Raw genomic sequence first — 25,199 nt, forward strand, 5'->3', positions numbered from 1 at the left:
GCGTTGAACCAACTCAACACGACTACTAGCAATCTCATGACTGCCACGATAAAATCGAGATTGACAAATTATCAGAGGACGTTAACATTTTGCATCATCCCACGCATAGCAGAAACATTACCCGATAATCAGATCGACAGAACAGACATTCGTATACCGACTAATCTCCGTCTAGCCGATCCCGAATTCCATCGTCCGGGAAAAATCGATATGCTACTCGGCACTGGGCCTACATTATCCTGTCTTAGTATCGGACAAATCAATTTGTCAAATCGAAACAACGTTGATCTCATACTCCAAAAAACTCAGTTCGGATGGATTATAGGAGGCGATCTCCTCTCAGCGTCGCGATCGAGCCGCAAGACATTTACCCAAAACGTACAGTTCGATTTAGGGAAGTTCTGGGAAATAGAAGAAGGAACTATCGAGCGAGTTCGGTCAATCGAGGATCAAGCCTGCGAGAATCATTTCGCGGCCACCGTAACGCGCGATGATTCCGGTCGGTATATGGTAGCGTTACCTTTCAACGAAAAGCAAACCCAACTCGGGGAGTCTCGTTCACGCGCTCTGAATCGGTTCTTAGCCCTCGAACGAAAACTGGAACGCGATCCAGAATTTAAAAAAAAATACACAGAAGTAATAGACGAATACCGCGTCCTCGGACACATGAAGCAAGTCACAACCATTCAAACGCCCGGATTTTATCTGCCGCATCATGCCGTCTTCAAACCAACGAGCTCAACCACAAAAATCCGCATAGTTTTCGACGGTTCCGCTAAGACAAATACGAACATATCCTTAAATGATACACTCCGAATCGGTCCCACTCTACAAGATGATATTTTTTCACTCTTATTAAGATTCAGAATGCACGCATACGTGATAACGGCCGATATCGAGAAAATGTATCGCCAATTTCTAGTTCGACCCGAAGACCGCGCTTTTCAAAGAATACTATGGCGAGACCCGAACGAGGACATCAAAACCTACGAATTGACAACCGTTACGTTCGGACTCGCTCCAGCACCATATCTAGCCATCCGATGTTTACATCAATTAGCAAACGACGAAGAACGCGATTTCCCGGAAGCCGCAGCACGTATCAAACAAGATTTATATGTCGACGATCTATTGACCGGTACCGATTCAATCACAGAAGCGCGATCATTACAACGTCAAATCATTACCCTGTTGAAAAGGGGAGGATTAAACATTCGGCAGTGGGCATCAAATGAACCGAAATTGCTCTCGGGCCTGAGCAAGGATTCAATTCACCCAAAAATTCTGGGAGACGCGCCCGCGATGAAAACGCTCGGTGTTTCATGGGACGCACGACAAGACGTTATACGATATTCAGTTCAACAAGCAACGGTGACCAAGGAAATCACCAAACGGAACATACTATCCACAATCGCGAAAATTTACGACCCACTCGGGTTACTCGGACCGATCACGATCACAGCAAAAATATTGATGCAACGATTGTGGGCGTTAAAAATCACGTGGGACGAATCCGTGCCAGCCAACATTCACACAGAATGGACCAACTTCGCTAACGACGTACAATTACTCAATAATTTCGAATTCAATCGCTTCGTTAGGACAAAGGGCGCAAGACAGACCGAAATACACGGTTTTTGCGACGCCAGTGAAAGGGCTTACGGCGCGTGCTTATACATCCGGACAACAGATCATTTCGGCGGCATTCATACGCATCTATTTTGCGCCAAATCACGTGTCGCACCCCTCAGTCAAATAACCCTAGCTCGTTTAGAGTTGTGCGGCGCCGCCTTGCTAGCCACGCTATCGCAAACCGTGCGGAGTGCGTTGACTCACAACATCGATAAATCAGTATTCTGGACCGATTCGACGATAGTTTTAAGTTGGTTGCGCAAGCAACCTTCTACCTTGAAGACATTCGTCGCGAATCGCGTGGCCAAAATCCAACGAAAAACAGAAATACAGTCGTGGCGATATGTACGTTCCGCAGACAACCCAGCTGATCTCATTTCGCGAGGAATGACCACAGCAGAATTTAACAACAATCGTCTCTGGCGGTATGGTCCCGAATGGCTTGCTCAGGAACAAGCAAAGTGGCCATCCGCAAGATTCACCATATGCGATGAGCTACCGGAAGTACGAACGGTTACATGTTTGGTCGGGTCGATAATCCAAACCGACGAAATCCTTCAGCGATACTCGTGTATTCAAAAACTCAGGCGAATCGTCGCTTATTGTTTACGTTTCCGAACGAGTCGTCGGACTATCGGGCCATTGTCCATTGAAGAGATACAGCACGCGAACAGACAAATCATAAAATTACTTCAATCCGTCACTTTCGCTCGTGATATACATGATTTGAAAACTGGTCATCTATCTAACACGAGCAAATTACAACCGCTAACTCCATTCCTCGACGAACAGGGAATATTGCGCGTAGGAGGTCGACTGCAAAATTCCACGCTACCGTTCGAACAACGGCATCCGATACTTCTACCTCGAAGTCATCACATTACTAAACTCATAATTCGCGATTCACATCAACGGAATCATCATGCTGGAATCACTGCGACTTTATACGACGTGCGATTATCATACTGGCCAATCGACGGAAAGAACACTACGCGCCAAATAGTGCGACATTGTATTAGATGTTTCCGTATAAAACCTCCCACAGTTGAATATATCATGGGTAATTTACCTGCTGCCCGTGTCACCGAAGGACGCCCATTCGTTAATAGTGGAATTGATTATTGCGGTCCATTCTACATAAAGGAGCGGCAATTTCGAAACAGAGTTCGAGTCAAAATATATGTAGCCGTCTTCGTCTGCTTCGCGACGAAGGCCGTTCATTTAGAAATAGTCGGCGATCTCACCACAGAAGCCTTTATGGCAGCGCTTAAAAGATTTATTGCACGAAGAGGTATTTGCAAAAACCTATATTCGGACAACGGCACAAATTTTGTCGGTGCCAACCACGAGCTGATGGAACTTCAGCAAACATTGTCAAAAGACGAGAAGTTCAACCACTTCCTCAACTCCAAGGCAATATCGTGGCACTTTATGCCTGCGTTATCCCCACATTTTGGCGGGTTGTGGGAAGCAGCCGTAAAATCATTCAAGCATCACGTCAAGCGAGTCGTCGGCGAGGAATTGTTCACGTATGAACAATTCAATACGTTCGTTATCGAGGTCGAAGCTATTTTAAATTCGCGTCCTCTGACTCCACTCTCGTCAGACCCGAACGATATTTCCGCTTTAACACCTGGCCATTTCCTGATCGGTGATTCCTTAACGTGTATTACCGAGACTGATTTCAGCGAAACGCCGTCAAATCGCTTGTCCACCTGGCAACATATACAGAAGGTAAAGCAAGACTTCTGGACCAGGTGGCACAAAGAATACATACACCAACTCAATGTTCGTCACACATGGACCAAGGGGTCTCATGACATCCAACCAGGAACGGTTGTCTTATTGAAGGACGACACTTTACCGCCATTGTGTTGGCATCTGGGCCGAATATTACAGGTGCACCCAGGAACAGACGGCGTCACGCGTGCTGTGACCGTTCGTACCATCAACGGCACGTACAAACGAAATGTCAAGAGATTAGCACCTCTTCCCATAACTGATAGTGCACGACCAATCGGTGCCGCTATCTCAACGTAGTCATGTGAGTCCATCTTATCTTTATATCATATTACATTTGATCGATCGAATCGATCAACGAGGGGGAGCATGTTCCGTCTCAAGAATCGTTGTCCCTCGCAAATATTCGATTTCTAACGAACGATTTATTAACGGGTCTTCCCTCGAAAACACATTACGATCGAGCCCCCCTTTACAATGTTTTTCCTTATAACAGCGACACGACGATGCAAGATCGGTATTTGTTTTTAGCAATCGCTCGTCCCCCCAAACATCAGAGACACGGAGAGTCGATTCTCGAATGTTCTGCAACATTGTCGTGCCCAGGAAACCGTTAGAGATTAAATAATTTGATATACCGTAACTGACCAAAAACAGTCGGCATTCGCTTCAGGTATTGCAACCTTCGGAACAACCCAATCGCGATATGGGTCGATTGTATGCACAGTCATAAAATATCTACAGTCTAAAGTCTAAAGAATCCTCGCGTTCGTTAATCTCGGTCAAGTATCCACGTTCACCCTCGACCATCTTGTTTCAAGGATGCGCGCTAGCTCGTAAATCTACGGAAAAGGGACACCATTAAATTCTTACAACATGCTTCCAAGGGTGCATCGGCCGACCCATACACAATTCTTAATATCGAAGATTTGTGTACGTATATTTCGGACAGTAAACAATTCGCATGTATACGGTTCATCTGCACTGCTGCTCTCGTAAACCAAGAGATGGCATTGCCCTCGCAGGCCCGTCACATGGAAATGCTGCATGTTCATAAACAATCGAAAACCTCTCGTTCTCCAACTCGGGCATACTCCTACTCTTCTTTCCAATCGACCAATCGAAAGAAAGTGTAAAGAGTGATCGATGTCCTGATTGGAAGCGAAAGATCGACAGCACCAACCAGGTTGCTTACCATTAGAACAAAAGACGATTCATTCTTTTCCCTACTCCAAAGCCAACCTCTCATCCACGAGGCGCTTCTCAAAAAACTCGTGTGGTATGGAAGTCGAGATCACTCTCAGTTCGTTACGATCCTTCGAACGAGTGACACTAACCATACAACCGAGCGTTACACTTCTTGCTACCGATATCGTGCAAGCGAAGTAATACAGATCAACACGGTTTGATCTGCGCGCGTATAAGGCAAGACTTGTCGGCACAGCCTTACTGACGAGTCCTCCGGCAAGTCTAGGACGAAACGCAATTCTTTCATTTTTTACATTTCCTTCATTCCATCCAATCCGATCCGATAAATTGAAATAGTTGTCCAAGGTTAATTCGGCGGACAACCAAACGATAGACTCGCGGACACGACGGTCGCGACAAAACAAGTACAATGTCTACTTCTTTGAAAATAATTGGTCGAAACGATGACAGATTAATTATTCCTACATTTATTATATTTCAGCTTACTACATGTAAAACTAAAGCATAGTTTCGAAATTTTTTAAATTCATAATTACTAGACTGCGGATGTTTATGCATTCATGAAGAAATTGTTTGGATGAAATATAAAACAGTAAAAGAATAGAAAAATTTAAGAATATTGTAATGTTGTTTTCAATGTAGCAAACTCGTTAAGGGATGAAATAAATTTTTATTTTATTCCTAAATCCCCCACGATCAATGCAGAACATTTTTATTTTGCATAAAGATCCGCAGTCTAATAATTACATTGATATTTTGTTAAAAATACGTTTGAAATGCTTAGATATGTTTCAACTCTGAGATATGAAAGAAGCAATTACCGTTATTACGAGCTGACGTTAAACTGTGAATATACATAATTATTAAAACCTACACATTATCGTAATAACTTTTCGTTTGACAGAAATTAATGAATGAATATTTTGACCAACGTTCTCCTCGTGCTTCTCTTTTTGCTGTTTGAATTTATAATTACATTTTAAATATATCCCAGCAGTTATCCAGTCATCTTTAAACAATATATATAATTCGCAGCTGTGAGTCTTCGTTCGTTTTTTAATCGCACAATTTTAGTCACAAGTAACGAATCTTCCTCAGTAACATAATTTAAATGTTTTTTTATTGAAATCGATTGTGATGTAATTTTCAAAATATATAATTGACAAAAATTTACAAAACGTATTTTTTAAATTTTCAATATTGGCCCACATAAAAAAGTTGCGACCGCAACAACCTGTATTACCTTCTTTGTAATACCAACCAATTGCAATTTTTACAAAATTTCTTTTTCACGTCACGTAGTAAATTAATTGGTCTGACTTCTCAAAAAAAATCCAAGTCGTATGATCTGATATTAAAAACGTTATCGTCCTTTTAAAAATGTCCGAATATTACTCTGGTTCACTGTAGGTCTTGCTCAAATTTTCGCAAGGACAATATGACTTTAATATGACATTATATCCGAGACCCCTAATCGTCGAAGGCTTAAAGATCCAGGAATGTATATTAGAAGGGCGTGCGTAGATTTAGGTCAGCTGTAAATCACAGTACGTGGCAAACACGGTCAAAATTTATGGTGTTCGATTACGTTTCCCCTCCGGTAAGAGGGTGCAGTCTTGAAAATAAGCTTACCCAGAAATTTGCTCGCGGAAACGTTCCTTAACTTGCGGACTAATATCTGTTGCCCGAATAAATCATTCAGGGTCGTGTAGAATAAATATCTCATCCATCACAACTTGCGGAGAACAGAGAACCGTACTACTGCAAACTGTGAAATTTCCTTTCTCGTTCTTTGGTGTATCCCGGGACCGAAACAATGGTAAAAAGTGCGGAAAAATTCGGATCGTATCCGGAAAACCAATCGCGAAACAGTGTCAGTCGGGTTCGCGCGAGTTCTATTTTTAATTTCATACGGCACAAAAGGGCCGACGCGCGTTCCAATACGCCTTTGGAAACAGTACGCGCGACGCGATTGCGGCGCAGTGGACACGTCGACGTACCCAGGAAAACATTGTTACGTGCGAATGCGCGAACCCAAGGAAACAAAAACGAGCAGGAGTCTCGTGACTGTAAGTTTCTTGTTTCCCATGGCGGCTTATCTATACAAGGGGGTAGCTTTGAGTCAGTTTTACTCGGATAAAAGCTGTCCGAATAAAGTACAATGCATACGTCCTGTTTCATTTACCATGTTCGCATTATGAGCGTAATGGTCTCCGAAGCCAGGCTAAATTTTTCGTCGAATTATTATGCAATTTATTTTCGTTACGCGAGTAAAAATTCACCTCCGCTCACGTTACCTACAAAAATTGCATCGTTCAAATGCTCTCTGAAGCCGCGCTACATTGTTCGTGGAATTTTGGTCCTATTCAACTCCGCATACCTTATAGAGATTGCGTTGTATACAGAAAATTATAATAGAGACGCTTTTCATTGTTCACTCAGAAAAATATCTTTCATCTTGTAACCATCATCTTCATCCTTTAATGGGTGAAGTACGAAGGTATAATCAGTGTGTTCGGCAATATTTAAATACATATTTATTTCAATAAAAAAAATAAGTTATTTGTTATTTGGATATTCAAATAAAAGCAAAAATAATTATTTAGTATTTGAGCAGGTCTAAATGAATTATTTAAAGTAATAAAGTTGATTCTTATTTACACACAAACACAATTTCAATTATTATTTGCGTCGACAAATAATAAATTAAATTGTATTTTTTTATAGGCAGCTACGCTCTGGCGGTATGTATGTATACCCGAAAAAGTTGCTGTGGCAGACAAAAAACGCGCACGTGTTCATTCTATGTATATCCAAAATACAAGAACTAAGAGAAGACCAAAAACTATTTATTTGATTTCCACCTGAATCCACAAATAATAAATAATCTTTTATTTGCACATGAGAAATAATAAATCGATCACTTTTTTGGAATTATTTAAATTACTTTTATTTGCAATTAAAATCACACGTTTATTTATTATTTAAAATAAAATTCGCACAACACTGGGTATAATTATTGCAGCCATTAGTATTTCGTCCGACACATTTTTCTATTACTCTTGTTCTCATATTCCTCTTTGAAAAAATGTTCATGTAAATTCGAAATCTTCCATTGTATCGAAAATTTCTCTCCACGTTGTGTAACATTAAATTAGCAGTTGATTGTTCAATATCGCGCATTAATACACTCGTGCTTTTATTTTTTGTTATCCGAGATCATCGAATTGTTTGTTTCGAGAATTTCTATAATCTGCAGAGAAAAATATTTTCCTAGCGAATACATAAGCGAGAGATATACATATTTTCCCGGATCCTCTCGCGATATTGTTTGCTCGTCTATCGATAATATTGTAGGATCAAAAAAGCAAGCAGAACAAAAGCTGGAGAACCGATACGAAGTGAAATGGTCTGATGTTACACTTTTCATTTCTTCCATTTCTCACGAGGTAATTTACCTCTTTGGGAACCTACTGCTTCAGCCAATAATATAAATAAGTTTTGTTATAACTTTAAAATTGTACAAAATCAAGGTGGACTACAGATTACTTCCAGCTTTACATTAGTTATCTTCCTGGCCCTGTAGCTGTAATATTTTATTGAAAAGAAATTCGAGAGCTAGTTCACTGAAGCACCTAACGTTACTGTAAACTCCGGCTGTATAACTCCCAATGAAAGCTCAATAAAACGATCAAAACGATCAAATTCAAGTGGTGTGTATTTGGTCGTGAAATAAATTTCGAAATGGATTTTACAAATTGAGATTTGTAGCATTTGTGGCCGCAACGATCAATTGTAGAAATATATCCAGCTTTAAAATAGTAACTCCAAATAAACTCTGGCAACGAGTTCCAAGTCGGAATCCCTACCACAAGGCTAGTTATAAGGTAAACGTGGTTTAATGAATTAATCATTATATTTGTAATTTTGTTGCACATTAATAATTACGATGAGATACAACTAAAATTGGCGATTTTATGGTTCCGGGTTTTTTAAAAATCGACGATTCTGCAACCAAAAATTCTGAAATAATTCACTGTCATGTGTTCTATCAGGTAGAATGTTCATGAATTATTTCGTAATTTTTTGTCGAGCAGAACATAAGAAATAGAGCATGATTCATTAAATCGTGCTCACCCTATAACTACCCATGCCAACATTTTTTGGACACCCTGTAAAATTTTCTGGCACGTACCTAAAATTTAAGTTAATTGTTTTAACAGATTCATTCTCGTTTACTTTTGGCTTCGGTCTAATCAGATGCATTTATACCATGGGAAAGAATTTTCGAAAATAAGCAACCGATAAAGGAGAGGCCAAACGGATAAGAAAAAGTTCGATACTAAGAAGTTTAGCTCATTGAGCATGTTACGGGCATAGACTTTGCCAACGAGCTTCGCCGAATACTCCGGCGCTGAATAAAAATGCACAGAAACTTGGACCACTATTTTAGACGTCGCAACGTTATCTGGAATACACCGTTCCGCGTCAGAAGTTGGACACTTAATTAGAAGATATTACTGTTCATTGAGCGAGAAACAGAAGAGAGGTACCGTTGTATCGAAAATTCGATTAATATTTCATTAGCTCGAGAGAAATATCTTAATGCAGCAGCCGAAGAAAAATTCCTCGCCGCGGGAGCAAAGAAGATTTTCGGTGTCCGCGGGCATATCTGTTTTAATTTCGAATTATGAACGATGATGGCGAAACTTTAGAAAATTCCGCGTAGGTGCGTCGTTAGAGTCGCCCCATTGCGTCCCTTAATCCTTGAGGCTTCGTTATGAATTATTAATTCACTGGACTGTTCGAGTCGAAATATAAATTGCTTATTGCGAGTTCCCGTCGAACTTCCCTTTCAACGCGATTGCAATTACTTATCTACAGCTCTCCTACACAGATTTCAAACTTTATTCATTATTGTTTGCTATTCTTCAGCGAAATATGAAAAATTCATTTCTCGGGCTAAATATTATTTATATTCTGGTGTGAAGAATTTTAGAAGATTTACGCGGGGCATTATTAGACTGTGGGTGTCATATATTTATGACAAAAATCAGTAGTTTAAATACAAAATCGTGAACTACATAAACCTTATATATATATTTGGCTTAAAGCAATAAATATATACTAACAATAATCAAACTTCTTCTATTCTCGATGAGTAGAACGTGTTGATGTAAAACCAAACTTCAACAACAATTTCTTTAGTGTAAACAATTTTTCGGCAAGTTTTTTAAACAAATGTCCACCGATCCAGAACTGGATATTCATCTCATGACGATTACTTTTTATACATAATTTAAGTGCTCATAAGTAGAAGTAATTTAGGTGTTGGAGTTAAAATTAACACCCAGTATACAACTTTGCGAAACAAAAATACTGTTTAAATATGAATATATATTTTTAAACTCATATTTTATTGCAATCAGTATAGATTCTAATACAGTAGGACCTCGATTAACCGGCTTGATCGGGAGACGAACAGCCCGGATAAATTAAGGCCCGATGGATAATCGAGACCCGAGGGACATAATTAAAATGTACACTACATATATTCCAAAATAAATTTGTTATATTTGAACGCATATATTTGTTTATAATCGAGGTCCTACTGTATTGTGTTCCAATGAAGAGAAAATAATATGAAATATATGAATTGCATAACTTCAACATTTAATAATCTTTTAACTTCAAATTCCTGAATGGTAGAGAACGCTCCACACTTTTAAGAAGCCTTATAAGAAGCAGTTCGCGCAATGCGAAAACATTTTTCATTTAATTAAAGTACAAGTTTAAAATTAAAAAATTCTTCCGGTACGTTTGTGACATTTAAAAGGTTTGAAGTTGCCGAGCGCAAAGTTGTCCGAGTTCGAACTCACGTCGGTGTACTCTTATTTGCCGAGTATTTACAGAAGTGTTTGGCAGGTTGAAAGGAGAAAATCGAAAATTTAAGACAATCGATACGAGCTTAAAGCTTCAGCGTATATCTGTCACGGTTCTAGCTTCTAAGACGCGGAACAGGGTTCCCGGATTAAACTCAGCTGCTAAAACGTTACAGTTATACTCTTAAATCCTTCTAAATGTGCTTTTAGCTTCCCACTGAGTTTTCTTCTTTGTTGTTGAAGAGAAATGACATCGTCACTTAACTCCTTAATTCTATGTGGCGTGATAAAAGCTCGAGCGGATTACTGGACGACTGACATTTTGCATCGATTAACCGACCTTTTCAGGTGTTGCTAATTTTTCATATTTCTTAAGAATAAAACTATACACAGTTCATTACCTGTCGCTGATAAAATTTCGTGTTTATTATTAAATTAATAGTGCGTTTAAAGTTTTAATATTCATCAGTAGCGGAAATTAAATTTTCAATATTTATCGCTGATGAAATTAGATTATTGAAACTTTTATTATTTGGTAAAATGAAAATGTTAATGTTCATCACCGGTGAAATTCGTTTAATCAATTTGTTTAATTTATGCGTACCTATATAAATTTTTCATAATAATATTTATTTAAATTTCGCAGGATGAAAAATTCATCCGTCTAAAAATGAAACAAAATTCATTCATTTAACGGGTGAAATAATTCTAAATTTTCATTTCACTTATAGTGTGTGTTTTATATGATGTAATTAAATGTTCTCACGTGTATTGCGTAAACATAATAAAAGACGAAAGATAACAATTACAAAAGTTATATTTGAAACCTCTGAAATATATTTTAAATGTTATAGCATCGTGTGTGTATGTTCAATTTTTAGAGACCACGAGAATTTTAAAGAAAAATCACACAGTCTTTATAAAAAAGGAATCCACCTGTACAACCGCATATGTTTTATTTTTAAGTGATTAAAAGTTATGTTTTGTTTTAAAGTGATTCGAATGAATCGCCTTCTAACAATGAGAAATATTGAATTTATTTAATTTTGCACGATTTCTCGTGTAACACTTGCTTGAATAAATAAATTCATTCAATAATTTCCAATAAAAGAATCTTTACAATTTCAACGATCTGAAAATAAAAAATCTGAAATCACTCATTTCACTGGATGTAGTCAGATTAGTATTTAATTATTGAACTGCGCGGATTATATGCAATTTAGAACAGTGTAAAGGTGAAATGAATTTCAGAATATCAATAACATGATTTTGGGTCCCGAAATAGAAATTATGTTTTTTATTTTGAAATGAGGCATGAAATTTTGCAATCATGCAGACTGCTAAAGTTTGATAACGGAAGTGAAAACAGCCGTGATGAAGGCATAACGAAAAAGCGTGCGAAATTTGACCGTGTTTTTCATGCGTCTCGCGAATTAAATCGGAATTGAATTTCCCGTACGTAAAATGGATCAGCTTGCAACTTAACGAAGTTAAAACGGAGGGCTTTTATACGGTCGCGCGAGTTTAATTTAAAATGAAGCAACGATGTAGACGATTTTGATTGCTGTCCTATTTTGTCCTGTATTTTATCAAACGATCGGAACGATTACTGCCAATTCCACACGAGCAGCCCGATCGTGTGCTCGCTCGTGCAAGAAATCAGTCACGGAATCAATCGGCGAGTTATCCATTCATTCATTTGTTCGAATTATATGCGGAAAGTCTGACAAACAGCTTGTTTTAATGACGGAGATTCCTGTTCCGATTTACACGTATCGTGGAAATATTACAACACCCACAAACTGTCGAAAAATCGGTGGAATAATTGAAATTGCTGCTAGGGAAATGTTCGCATTTATCAAACCGATTATTATTAGCAGCAAATCTATTAGTTCTTTCCATTTTTATCATAAACGATCATTTTTTCCTAAAAAATAAATGACTAATTAATTAGATAACTAAGCCATCATCCATGGATATGATGACGACAATAAACAGAAATATATAATATTTGAACCCTTTTCATTTCAATTAATAAGGAACCAGGATAATATTCTAATATGTTGTAAAACATTATAAAAAAGTTAGATTTGGTATTGAAATTATTAGTTGAAAGATATGAATGTTATTAACCGAAACAATTATTATTTTTACGAAAGGTTAGTTCCAGGTTAAATATTTTTATAGAATATTTTTAAATAACAAAAGATTTCACATGAAAATATAAAATTGTTTTACCCTTTCAGTTTCTGAACTTGTGAAAACTTTTTTAAGTCATTCCTTTAAAAGCCAACATGTTAAGAGTTATTAATAGACTGCGTATTTTTATGCAAAAATAAAAATTGTCTTCGTTAATTGCAAGTTTTAGGAGCTATGCAGTTATTTCTTCTCGTAATAATTTGAAAATGCAAAGTATTTTTAAAATCTGTAAATATATTCGCCGTTTTGCACGCGATTTACTCATTTTTGTCATAAAAGCATAAAATCCGGAGTTTAGTTATTGACAGATGTGTAGCAAGTATTATAATTTTCCCTATTTTATTTACTTTTCCGTCTTCACGCATTTGCGCACATTGATAAAAGTTAATGATATTTATTTTTACCGCAATAAATATCCTATAAATGAAATAGAGTCCCACATTTTAATTTTCATCGATTCAATATCAAAGCGGAATTTCCATAAGCATTTGCAGTCCAGTCTTCAGTATCCAGCTACGGATTTAATTTGAACGACGGATATAACTTGCAAAGGAATATAAAATGCAGTCAATTCTCATATCTTAAAATATTTGCGAAGGTCTTTGAGTTATTTAGTCCCTTTTAAATATCGTTTGGGATACCGGAAATTGTTTGAATTTTCGAAAATCTATGATAACAAAGCGTCTAGGTGGTTCTAAAGGTGGAATTAATTTATGCCCTTTGTGCGATCGATGTGAGCGGAAAACAACGAGGAAAGAGAATTCTGCCGCGAAATAGGGGAATAACTTGCAAAGTAATAACGATTATAAAATGGAGCTTTGTACACCGGCGAGAGAAATTTCAAGCGGCATTAACAACCGGAATTTTGTCCCTCAGAAGTTTTCCACCCGCATTGATTAAACTCGAATGCAGTTCCTTACTTACCATTCAAACGTTTACTCGCATTTCGCCTTATAACTCATTATTTTTTTACCGATGTAGACGGTGTGACGAGAATTAATATTAGATTTATAAATGTTTTCTAATTTAAAATCATCATTCTTCTTTAAACAACATACATTTAATCAAAATAGACTGTATATGATTTTGTACTCTTGTGATAAAGAGTTGAAAAAATATAATTCTTTTAGTAAACAAATGGAAACTTGCATTATAAGTTCACAGCGGATTTCATACATTTATGAAAAAAATCAGTAGGTGAAACTTAAAACAGTAAAAACATTTATAAATGTAAAATATGAAGACGTTAGTTTTAATGAATTAAAATTATTTACCCAAGAAATAAATCTTTATTTAGATTCATTTCCGTGCATATGATGTATAAACATATTATTTTGCATATAAATCCACAGTCTAATTATAACTTGTAGCACAAGGCATATTTCATTTTTGACACAATTGCGTTTTTGTAAATAATGATTAGTTGTTCGGAAAAGTGTACACAGAATCGTGCGAAAAATACTTTGATTAAATATGCAATGCGTATAATTAAAATTCCAATTCAGCAATAATAAAATCATTCGTGTAATGATGATGAAATTTTTGATTTAAGTCGCATTAACATCTAACAATAAGAGCGATTCACTATATTTACATTTACATTTGCATTTACATTTCTCGTTTGGTTCTAATTACGTTACATGTTATACACGATGGATTTGCAGCTTTACAAAGTCCTTATTTTTGCTACTATAGTTTGGTATTAATTTTTATTTCTAAAAAGAATGCAATTTTGTTTATATTTTCCTACGTGATTTCGTAATTACGTAGTGTTTTACTTCATATTGACAATATTAATATTGTAAATTTTTCGTAGTCAGTTTTACCGTACACAGCAACGCGATTTGGTATGCATCTAGTTCGAGACGGATATTTCCAAGCCAGATTCACGCGGATTTATCTTTAATAAATTGCTGTCTCGTTGGATAAGTTCAATGGATGCAGGTCCCCTTATTCAAGGGAGAATTTATGGCACAGTTCTGCTGTAATATTGAGCACGTGTGGACGTTAACAATGCCAAATGCCAAATGGTTGAATTTCACGGAAGAGGGAAATGACGTTGAAAACTCGAAAATATTGTCGCTTTTCACCGTGAGCAGTTGTAAATACTGTAATTTGGGACGGTTTGACACAGCTAACAGGAAACTAATATTTCGTTTGTGCCGCGTGTTCGGATTAATCTAACGAACGACAAAAATTTCAAACCGTATTAGTATGTCAAAGAAAGATTGCATCTACAAAAACTGACCCAGAAACCTAATTAATTTTATCTTTTATTATATGTACATCAACAGTCAGTTATTATAGTGCATAAAGTAATAATGATATTCCGTAAGAATTTGTCGTTTCAGAAATTGAAACTTTACTTACAAAATTTTCAATCATCTTCCTCAGAGCAATTTCAATCAAAATACAATGTGCAGAATAATTATAGTGTAACAATTTCTTCTGAAATTACTATTCAACATGAGAATATTTTATATGAATACATTTAACAATTCAGAATAGTTGTTGTCATCAAAATTGTACGGAACCATCCACAAAATATGTAGTACCAATTACAACCGTATTTAGTTGCTCAAAAGCATTGCCACCACCTCTATTAATTTCGTATGAAATGCACGGCTTTTATAAATATCATCAAAAAAGAATTTTTCAATTAAAATGTGGATGCAGTCGCCAACAAAATGGGAACTCTGTTAGTCCTCGTTAAAAGTTTTTACACAGGACCGGTTACAGTTCAGTGTAAGCGAGCCTTTTAAATTGTCAGTTATAGAGAAATATACATATGTATATAGGATTTATAATAGCAAACTTGCTTGGAAGGGTTCGCGAGGGAAATTATAAATATCACCCTCGAAGTTCTTACTGTGATTCATTCTTGACTTGTCGTCGAGAACTGCAAGTTTTAATTATAAGACGGAGACGACGTTGCAAATAACATCGAGCATTAAGGGCAAGTGCATGTAATTGTAACCTGTATCGCCTATGTGCTCGCGCGACTATTGCACGTTTGCGGGCAACCGCGCCTTATGTGCTTTATTTTAAATTATGCCCACGGAGATCGCTACCACCGCAAAAAAAAACGACGCCATGGAGAACGAACACAAGTACTTGACTTTAATGGAAAATAATATCAATTTTTTATTTTTCTCTTTATACGCACAATAATTAGTAATAGCAGAAACGAGATATAAAAATAAACGTAACGTTTAAAAATCGAGGTTTAGAGTACCGCAGATTTTATGCATTCATAACGAAAATGGTTGGACAAAATATAAAACAATATGTAAAACTGATTGAAAGAACTGAAATTATTGATTTTACTGTTCATAATACATTAAAGTTATTAAAAGACGTAATATGCTTTTATCCAACTCCAGCTTTTCGCAAACAATTCAGAAAATTTTCATTTTCCATAATGGTCTGCAATTCTCTTTTCATGCTCGAGTCTACAAAAGCTTGATTTTGTCATTCTCGATAAAAGAATTTGTGAATCGAAGTATTTCCTTTTCCGTTGCATTTCCGTTTATCGTTGTATGCTTTATCATTGTTTTATTTGAGCTCGAAAAGATAAATTAAACTCGCTTAGATTTACAAAATACACGCGTTTTAAATCTTCATCGTATGCACTTGTAAAAACTTAGAAATCGTGATCTCTATTCTCTTTTATTGCAAGTGCGACCAATTTTCTAAAAAAATTATTTACACATTACCCAGTAAACCAATCTTCCTAACATGTAAAAAGAACTCGTGCCGTTTCGTCCAATTTTGAAAAAGATATTCGTTTTTACAGGGTGTACAAATGCTTTTCACGCTGACTGTATGTCGTAACAAATAAATATTTTCTTGAATATCATGAAATCTCGTATTTTCTTCACATTTGAATATACAAGGTTTTAAAGTATTACACATAATGACGTCGTAGACGGATAACATCTATGACATTTAACGATATTCTCGATGGTGAAGGGTCACGAGATCGATATCTTGTTAAGTAGAATTAAATGACATTAGGTGGGATGGCTATAAGCCTGTGCGGCGCACATTACATTTGCATAACAGATACATTAGGAACGTATTAGTCCAAGTAGATTGATACGCGCGTGGTCAGACAAGTAAAATGAGGCGATACGTGAACAAACGGGTGGAATAGGTCCGTGCATAGTCGGACAAATGGTATAGAAATGGTTACTGCTCGATTAATCCTTGCAACGGTCACGTACCACTGCGCAGATTGGATTAGGCGGGTGTAAAACTTTTGACGGCTTTCGTTTTGAGTCAGTAGGTTGTGAATATTCTCCGAAAAATTCAAAAGAGGTATCAAAAAGTATCACTATCTTGCAGGAAGACCACTATGAATTATTTTGTGCAATAGGTTTTCACATAACTTATTATTGTGGATACTGTTTTAGATACGTTACATTTTATTCAAATATCTTCCAGTCGCTAAATGTTCCTTCAACGTTTTAACAAAATGATTCAAAAATTATTTAAGATATTCTAACAAATAGCTGTAAGATATTTTAACAAATTGTATGACATTTCTAATTCAGTATCTAATAATAATTCTTGCAGTATTTTGTTACTATTTTGAAGGAAGTATAGTGTAAATCTATAGCATGCCAACAATAATATTATTTACTTTTAAAGTATAGATAAGTAGATTTTGTATCAATTTCAAAATTTCCTATAATTCAGAATTTGTATTTGATGTTGCAGTTAATAAATCATTTTCTAAACCGCCCAGCCATAATCTACTTGTTTATGAGCTTCTGAACTGACCTACTGGCTTTTCTTTCGTGTTGATTTTTGTATAACAGATTTATGAAAGCATTAGCTTACCTCCCGAGGCGACTGTATATGTTCTCCGAAAATGAATGGAGCCGAAACTAACATAACTCACGCTTGGAATGCCCTGGGTACTCGACAATGCGAAAGCAACTTTCCATGTCACGATCATTTTTAACCATGGAAACGGGAAGCAAAGTTAAGCTAGAAATAATCTTTTAATCTTTCTATTGTTTTCAATTTTACTTTCTCCTTTTTGTCATAAATGTATAAAACCCGCGGTCTAATTATTATAAAGTATTTTGAAATTATATCTGAACGATTTATCTGAACGATAAAGACTAAAACTTTTAAATACACTTAACATTTACACGTACATGGTCAAGAAAATGGATTCGTTTTTAATCAAATGCTTTAATGCATTCATTTCTACGAGTTTGTGCTTGTACACCTTGTTTTCTATTAAAATGTAGAGAATATAGAACACCAATATTTGGGGGTTGTTTCTACCCTTTCAATATAAATGAGAGATAATAAAGAAGATATAGTGTTAAATATACAGTGGCTCACGAAAGTATTCGAACGCCCTTTAAAACACAATAACTTTTTTATAATTGTAACAAATGACCTGATTTTTTATAATCAATCAGAAGCACTGGTTTATGAAATGATACGCAAAAAAGATTTTCCAAAAAATTATAATTTACAGTTACATGCAAAAATAAAAAAGGCATTTTTTAAACTTTTTTATTAGGGCCCTTAATGAAAATTAAAAATATATGTTTTTTAGATCTATGTTAGTTATACACATGCTGAAAATTTCATCGAAATCGGTTGACGCAGGAAAAAACAACACGCATCGAAAAATGTACGATTTTGTGGATTTTAAGCAGAAACTGATCAAAAAACCGTGTAAAACTACGATTTTCAACATTTTTAATCGCTTGTAGCTCGTGTGTATGTTAATCGATTTTGACGAAATTTTCAGCATGTGTATAACTAACATAGATCTACAAAACATATATTTTAAATTTTCTTTAAGGGCCCTAATAAAAAGGTTAAAAAAATGTATTTTATATTTCTGCATGTAACTTTGTAAATTATAATTTTTTGGAAAATCTTTTTTGCATATCATTTCATAAACCAGTGCTTCTAATTGATTATAAAAAATCAGGTCGTTTGTTACAATTATAAAAAAGTTATTCTGTTTTAAAGGGCGTTCGAATACTTTCGTGAGCCACTGTACATACACAGTGATCATTATTTCTTGTAATATTTGAAATAGATTGAATACGAATCAATATGTAATAACAACAGCGTCAAATATATTAGTAAAGACTCGGTAATGCTACAAGGAACATAATATTCAATTGTTTCTTAACAGCAATCGCACCGTATACTAAAAGTGATTCGAATGAATCGCCATTTGAGGATATTGAATTTGTCTCTCGTATAACAATTTCTTGAATAAATAAATTCACTCAATAATTCGCAATAAAAAAATCTGAAATGAAATTACTAAAAAGAATTACTAAACTGAATTTAAGAATATCAATAAAATGATTTTGGGTGCTGAGATAGTTGTACTATTGTTGCTTACATATAAAATACGTATGTGAAGCATACGCAACATGAAAAATTATTAAATGGAAACCTAGTTGTTCTAAATTCTTCGTATTACTGCCATGATCCTGCAGCTTGCCATAAACCCAAAAAGGTTTCTAAATGTCTGGAAAGTCAAGGTTCTCGACTACCCATTTTACTTCTCGAGTACCAAGTACCTCATTCCCAGGTGTTAAAACCGAGAAATTTCGAGAAAACTCTCGGAATTTTCAATTTCTGCGCAGGGTGGTCAACGGTAAAGCTGAAATAAGTGTACTATTGTTGCTGGATGCAAATGGACATGTCAGCTTGTACTGACGTGGAGCGGCGATACCAAAAGTTTTGCGATCTGCGAACCGGCTGGGTAACAATGAAAGGGAAAACGGGTGTCGTCCGCTTTCAGGAATTTTTGTTCGTTACGAATGACCGCGCGACCGAGTTCGAATTTTCTATGTGGGAACCCGGGCGCGCAACTTTGTTACGGTTCTTCTCTCTCTTTCTCTAACTCTCTCTCGCTCTCTCTCTCATAGCGCAATAATGCAGTTTGTTACGCGAAGCAATACAGAGTCCCGGCGCGGTGCTATTTCTCTTCGGGGGCAGAGATATGAAAGCTACGTGAAATAACACCGGACTCCTCGGTTTTACGATACCCCGTAAAAATTTGTAACATGCGCTGCAAAGTTACAATCACGGGCACCATTGTCGTCGCGGTAATAATTTAAGGAACAGACGGTCCGGTGCAATCCGAGAAAAAAGAAACGGTTGTTTAGGATTTCACTTTCTGAAGAACGCTTAGCCTCGCTGGAATGACCACTTCAGCGTCGCGTCGTCGCGCGTCGCCTAGAAACTGTAGAACCTTCGAGATTCAAACTCAGGCCTGATCTTACTATTTTCTATTCGTTTTCTGTTTTGTCGTGGTCGGGGACAAATAAAGGAAATGATTTATTTCATTTTACTCTCATTTTCGCTTCTCGAGAAATTGTCGATGTTTAAATCGTGATCATTTCGTGAAAACAAATACTACAACCATAAGCTTGGACTCATTTTGAAGATTGAAGCCTCTACTTTCGCAATGCAGTGTTCATTTTCTATGATGTAGCAGGTGGGAAACTGAAGACCCATTTTGTCCAAAAAATGATGCAAATTCGAAAGTCTCCAAAGACGTTCAAAAAATTTACTCTTAAATGAAAGTGTCATAGATTCAAAGATTGAAGCCTCCTCTTCACAACGGGTTTTCAGAAATTGATGCATGATTGGCTTGCACCGTTTGGTGGGACAAAATGAGTAACCAAATTATTAGAACAACTTGCATAAGTTGATAATTTTATATCAAAACGTATCGTTTTTGTACGAAGTATTAATTTTTTGAAAACAACAAACGTACATTTAGCAACACTGTGGACGAATCGATTTACGACGTGGATGAAAAATTTAAATCATGCAATTTATAAATTTTTAACATGTCAATCAATTACTTTGTAGTTAAAATAAAAATATTTTTTAATTTAACATGTTATATAATCAAAATAAGATTATAATGTTTATTACTGTTTCAAACCTTCTCCATTTCGCAAATCCCGACGAAATTCGACAAACTAACTTCATCAGCGTGAAAAATAATGTTGTGACATATGAGTGACGTGGATATCAACATGTCAATGTTGTATACAATGGAAACCATGTTCTATTTAGATATAACCGAAGCTTTTTGAATTAAATTGCAAATAAATGCTGTCGTAAATATTGGAAAATATTAGATAATACTAGCCATACTTTTTAGCCATTTATTAAAGAAACATATAAATTAATTTTAAAGTATGTCACCAGAATATCTCGCTTGCTATTGATGATAGAACAAAATGCATGGGATGAAACTTGCTTGGGTTTGACAGATGTATTATCTGGTATTATACAAATTTGATTATACATAGTTCGTGACATAGAGGAGGTATGGAGGTTAATCCTGTTTCTCTTTAAATGGAATGCCATTTTCTTTTTATTTATTTTATGAAGGTCATTCAAGATTGTCCAAGATTAATCCCAATAGAAAATTGTTTTAAGTTTTTTATCGAATACTTCGGCGATTTATATGTTAATATTTCACACTCGCTGCTAATACAAATGTTCTGAACAACGACCTTGAATATTGATACAAATTCTACTTGCATATTCTTGCACGTCATCTTTGGCTTATGCTTTCTCGTGGTACACTTGTTCCTCGGACCCAAACAAGCTTCATTGATGCACTTTTTCGTATTGTTAATGGCAAGCCAAATATTCAGGTGACCTTTTCTAAATGCTCCACCCTGGATATACAACATTATAATTGATTAGCCTAAATCTAGATTTAGATTGGAAATTCTTTAGCAATTGTAATAGCAATTAACAATGTGTGACAAGTAGACTGCGAATCTTTTTATGCATTTATGAAGAAATTGCTTGGGTGAAATATAAAACAGCAAAACATTTTAAAAATTCAAGAATGTTGTAATGTTGCTTTTAATGTAACAAAATCGTTAAGGGATGAAATTTATTTTTACGTTATTCCTGCTTCTCACAATCAATACAAAACATTTTTATTTTGCATAAAGATCCGCATTCTAGTGATAAGTAATTGTTAATTGTAAAGTACCTTAGATTTACATAAATTAAAAAAATTGAAACATAGTATATACGTTGTTTCTAACTAGTGTACAATTTATTATAACATGGATGGGAACCAAAAACTTTATATAAACATAATTCATCAGTTCAGTCAGTTCCGATCACGTACGTGAGAAAATAAAATTATTCGAGCGATCAATTACGGAAAAATTTCTATATTCGCAGGACGAGTTTGTCGATGCATCGTATATCGTATCTATCATTCATCTACCAACAAGTTTTGACAACTGCGGGATCAGTATGGCGCCGAAAAATGGGGTGAAGCGAGGAACAGGGAAAAACGCGCGCGAGAGTGATTTATCCTGCTATTTCAAAAACGGAATAAGGAGCGGAGAAATTTGGGGATGAGCGAAAATTGCTGGTAGAAATATGGCCTGGCTGTCCTCTGTCAAACAATGGCGTCGTCCTATTCGACGTCGAAATGGCACCGCTTCTGGAATTGGCAAACCGCCTGGTTCTAATGTATCGCCTTGCCCTATTGTTCCCAGTTCATTATGGGTAAACAAAAAATGGAGACGCGGGTGAATATAAAGTATTCGGTAACACTGAGCACGCGAATCAACGAAAAATAGAGATCGGACATGGTAAAGTTTCGTAGACCACCCAGAAATACATGGATATATAAAACATCCTTACACATAAAACATTCCTTGTTCTTGCTCAAAGAAATACTAGAAAGGAAATTAATAAAATTATATCCTTTTATCATAGCGATTGAAAATTAACACTAAACCTACCGAGCCTTATTTGTAACTGGTACATGTTCCCTTATAAAAATGACGAGATTGATTTTATTTAGACTTTGTGCGGCTCCTATTATAATATGTGCTCTACTAACGATATTTATACAATTACCTTATAAAATCATTGTTAGTATTTCAATAATTGTAAAATAATAAATCTGGAACCGGTCATTTTGACTGGTGATGGTAGGTTTAGTGTTAATATTAATTTTCAGTTTAAGGAAACTTTTAAGCGACACAGTGAGTCATTTTTATGTATAATTTACAGAAAACTAACAATAATAAAGTGTCACGTATTATGTACGTAATGGATCTATGAATACATCTTTCAGCTATGAGAAAACATCTTTCAGTTGCATTTGGTTATTTATTGGACAGTATATGTACGGTCATAAAGGTACACATGTTCCGGAGTACAAGCCCATATTTATGTAAAGTGTAGAAGCTATCATAGTCGTGCGAACGGAAAATATCAATAACTTTCTTAAAGTTGGATAGTTTTAGGCCTAGAAGAAAATTGAACTGACAAAATAATATTCACATATTGTTAGTGCACTATTTGAACAAACCGTGCGGAATTCGAAAATATGTGCGAAATGTTATGCAATTAAGACCCATAGAGACGTACAAAAAGTGTGCAAACAGTATGATGAATTATGGTAGATGTATACACGAAAATATTATATGTATACATATGTATATTCTACGCAGGGTCTACAAATTATTATTTATTTTATTGAGATGTTATTTATCACAGCGTGTGTGTGAGTGTGTGTGTGTGTATAAGTTTTTCCACGATTTTCAACACTAAAATTATATCGTCCGTCTGAAACAATTAAGTTTCACTAAACAATAAAATTATATCGTCAGTCTGAAACAATTAAAGTTATACAAATAGCGAATTGTAGCTAGGATTTGTTTCTACGGTACAACTAAATTATATACATAATAATAAACCACTGCCGGTCAAATGACCGGTTTATGTTTTTAATTTCACAATTAGTGAAATTATGAAGTTGCTAACATTGAAATTGATTCGATAAATTTCTTCATCCAAGCACATATTGTTATAAAAATTGCACAGAATCTAAATAAATAGAGTCTTGTCATTTTTGTAACTAAAATCATTTTAATCGCTTTTAGCGCTTCTTCAAATCTACTATGTATGTTTGGAACATCTTGCTTTAGAAGTTGTATGAAAATATGAATAAGACCTTCCAATGAATAACCCTCCTAAAAAATTGTTTTAAACTACTACCTCGATACTATAATGTTGCTATTCCTTCTTAAAATTTTACTTGGTTAATTTAATTTAACTTAATTTATATAGTAATTCTGAAAGATTACTTATATATGCAAAGAGGAGTCAATTTTTCGAAGCAGTACAAGCAGAAGCCTCTTTAAGTGAGTAAGTTAAGTGAGTAAGTCAATCACATTGTTACCCTCCCAAACAACAAAAGATGGACGCGTGCACATACAGTTGATTTTTCATAAAAATGTGACTGTTCAGGTGTCCGCTTTATCTCCATTCGGTCGATCGAGCTGCTTCCCATATAGACCGCTACGTAATCTTGTTACCCGCTCTCTCGAGTACGATCCTCAGTATCGAGCCGCTGTAAATTATTCTTTTATGGCGCCTATTCTGTACTGCCTACCGCCTCTATAAACCTATAAGATCCTTTAAACAGTAAATGAGCTTTACGATCAAGTGCCGTCACGGAAAACCGCTTCCCGCCCAGGCGTCCAGTTTCTTACCACGAAGAAAGAAGCTTATAAAAAGTTCACGCAGGTTAGACTCCTTTTTTTTCGCACGGTTTCTATCCCTTTCTCCATATGGAACGAAGGGAGCAAGCTCGGAATGCAACGGTGCACGCTGCGCTCAGGCGGACTGCCAACTGCGACAAACTTTTATCGTCCCTGGCTATTTTAATTCTCAAGTGGTTAGACTTGCTTTACCGTTTCTTACTTCTTTCTCGCTAATGCGCGTAATCTGTTCGTACCACCCGATGAGCCTCAAAGGGCTGTTTTCTCCTAGAATTGGACGGTAATTCCGGGGCAAGTACGAACATTCTTTGTGGCATACGTCACAAAGTGAAAAAGGGTCACTGTGCATGATTTTTATTAATGGACTCTTATCAACAAATTTACGAAAATTGTGACCACCTTTGGTTATAATATTGCCTTTACCTTACATGCACTGTTTGTGCAATTTGGATCATCGAATGAATTATACAGGTACACTATTACAATAGTCCGTGTATACTGTATCTATCAATTAATAGAAATAATCACTATGCCAGTTTTATGTTAATAAATTCTTATATATTAATTTACAGAAGTTGAAACTACCACGAATTCTATAATATAATTTTGTTTAAGTACTTTATATACACTGTCGATGCAATTTGAATTATTCTATGAATTATAAAGATTTTAAATTAAATTTATACGAATAGTTCACGCGAGCGTATACTATTGTATGTTAATAAATTGTATGTTAATAAATTGTATGTTAATAAATTCTTATACAGGGTGTCCCAGCTAACTTGACCACCTTAAATATCTCGCTTAGTTTTAGTAATAGAAAAAAAAACGTTATAGGACAATACATTGTATACTAATTTACAGAAATTAGACTACCTTGTCCACTGCTTGTCCAATTTGAGTTCTCGTGCAAATTATACAGGTTTTAAAATAAAACTTACATGAATAGTTCGTATCTAATATCTTTTTTATC

At 35.6% G+C, this 25,199-nt stretch overlaps 1 protein-coding gene and 1 long non-coding RNA gene across 2 annotated transcripts in view; one reads left to right on the forward strand and one right to left on the reverse strand.

Annotated features, from left to right (window-relative positions):
* Nucleotides 1-25,199, reverse strand: part of LOC143215401 (uncharacterized) — a 167,338-nt gene that overhangs the window by 84,645 nt on the left and 57,494 nt on the right. The window lies entirely within an intron of this gene.
* Nucleotides 37-4,963, forward strand: LOC143215396 (uncharacterized). The gene is made up of 2 exons (XM_076437506.1): nucleotides 37-3,366; nucleotides 3,532-4,963. The coding sequence occupies exons 1-2, from the start codon at nucleotides 37-39 to the stop codon at nucleotides 3,670-3,672; spliced, it is 3,471 nt and encodes a 1,156-aa protein (XP_076293621.1). The 3' UTR covers nucleotides 3,673-4,963.

Source organism: Lasioglossum baleicum, chromosome 13 (assembly GCF_051020765.1).
Source record: "Lasioglossum baleicum chromosome 13, iyLasBale1, whole genome shotgun sequence".
NCBI lineage: Eukaryota > Metazoa > Arthropoda > Insecta > Hymenoptera > Halictidae > Lasioglossum > Lasioglossum baleicum.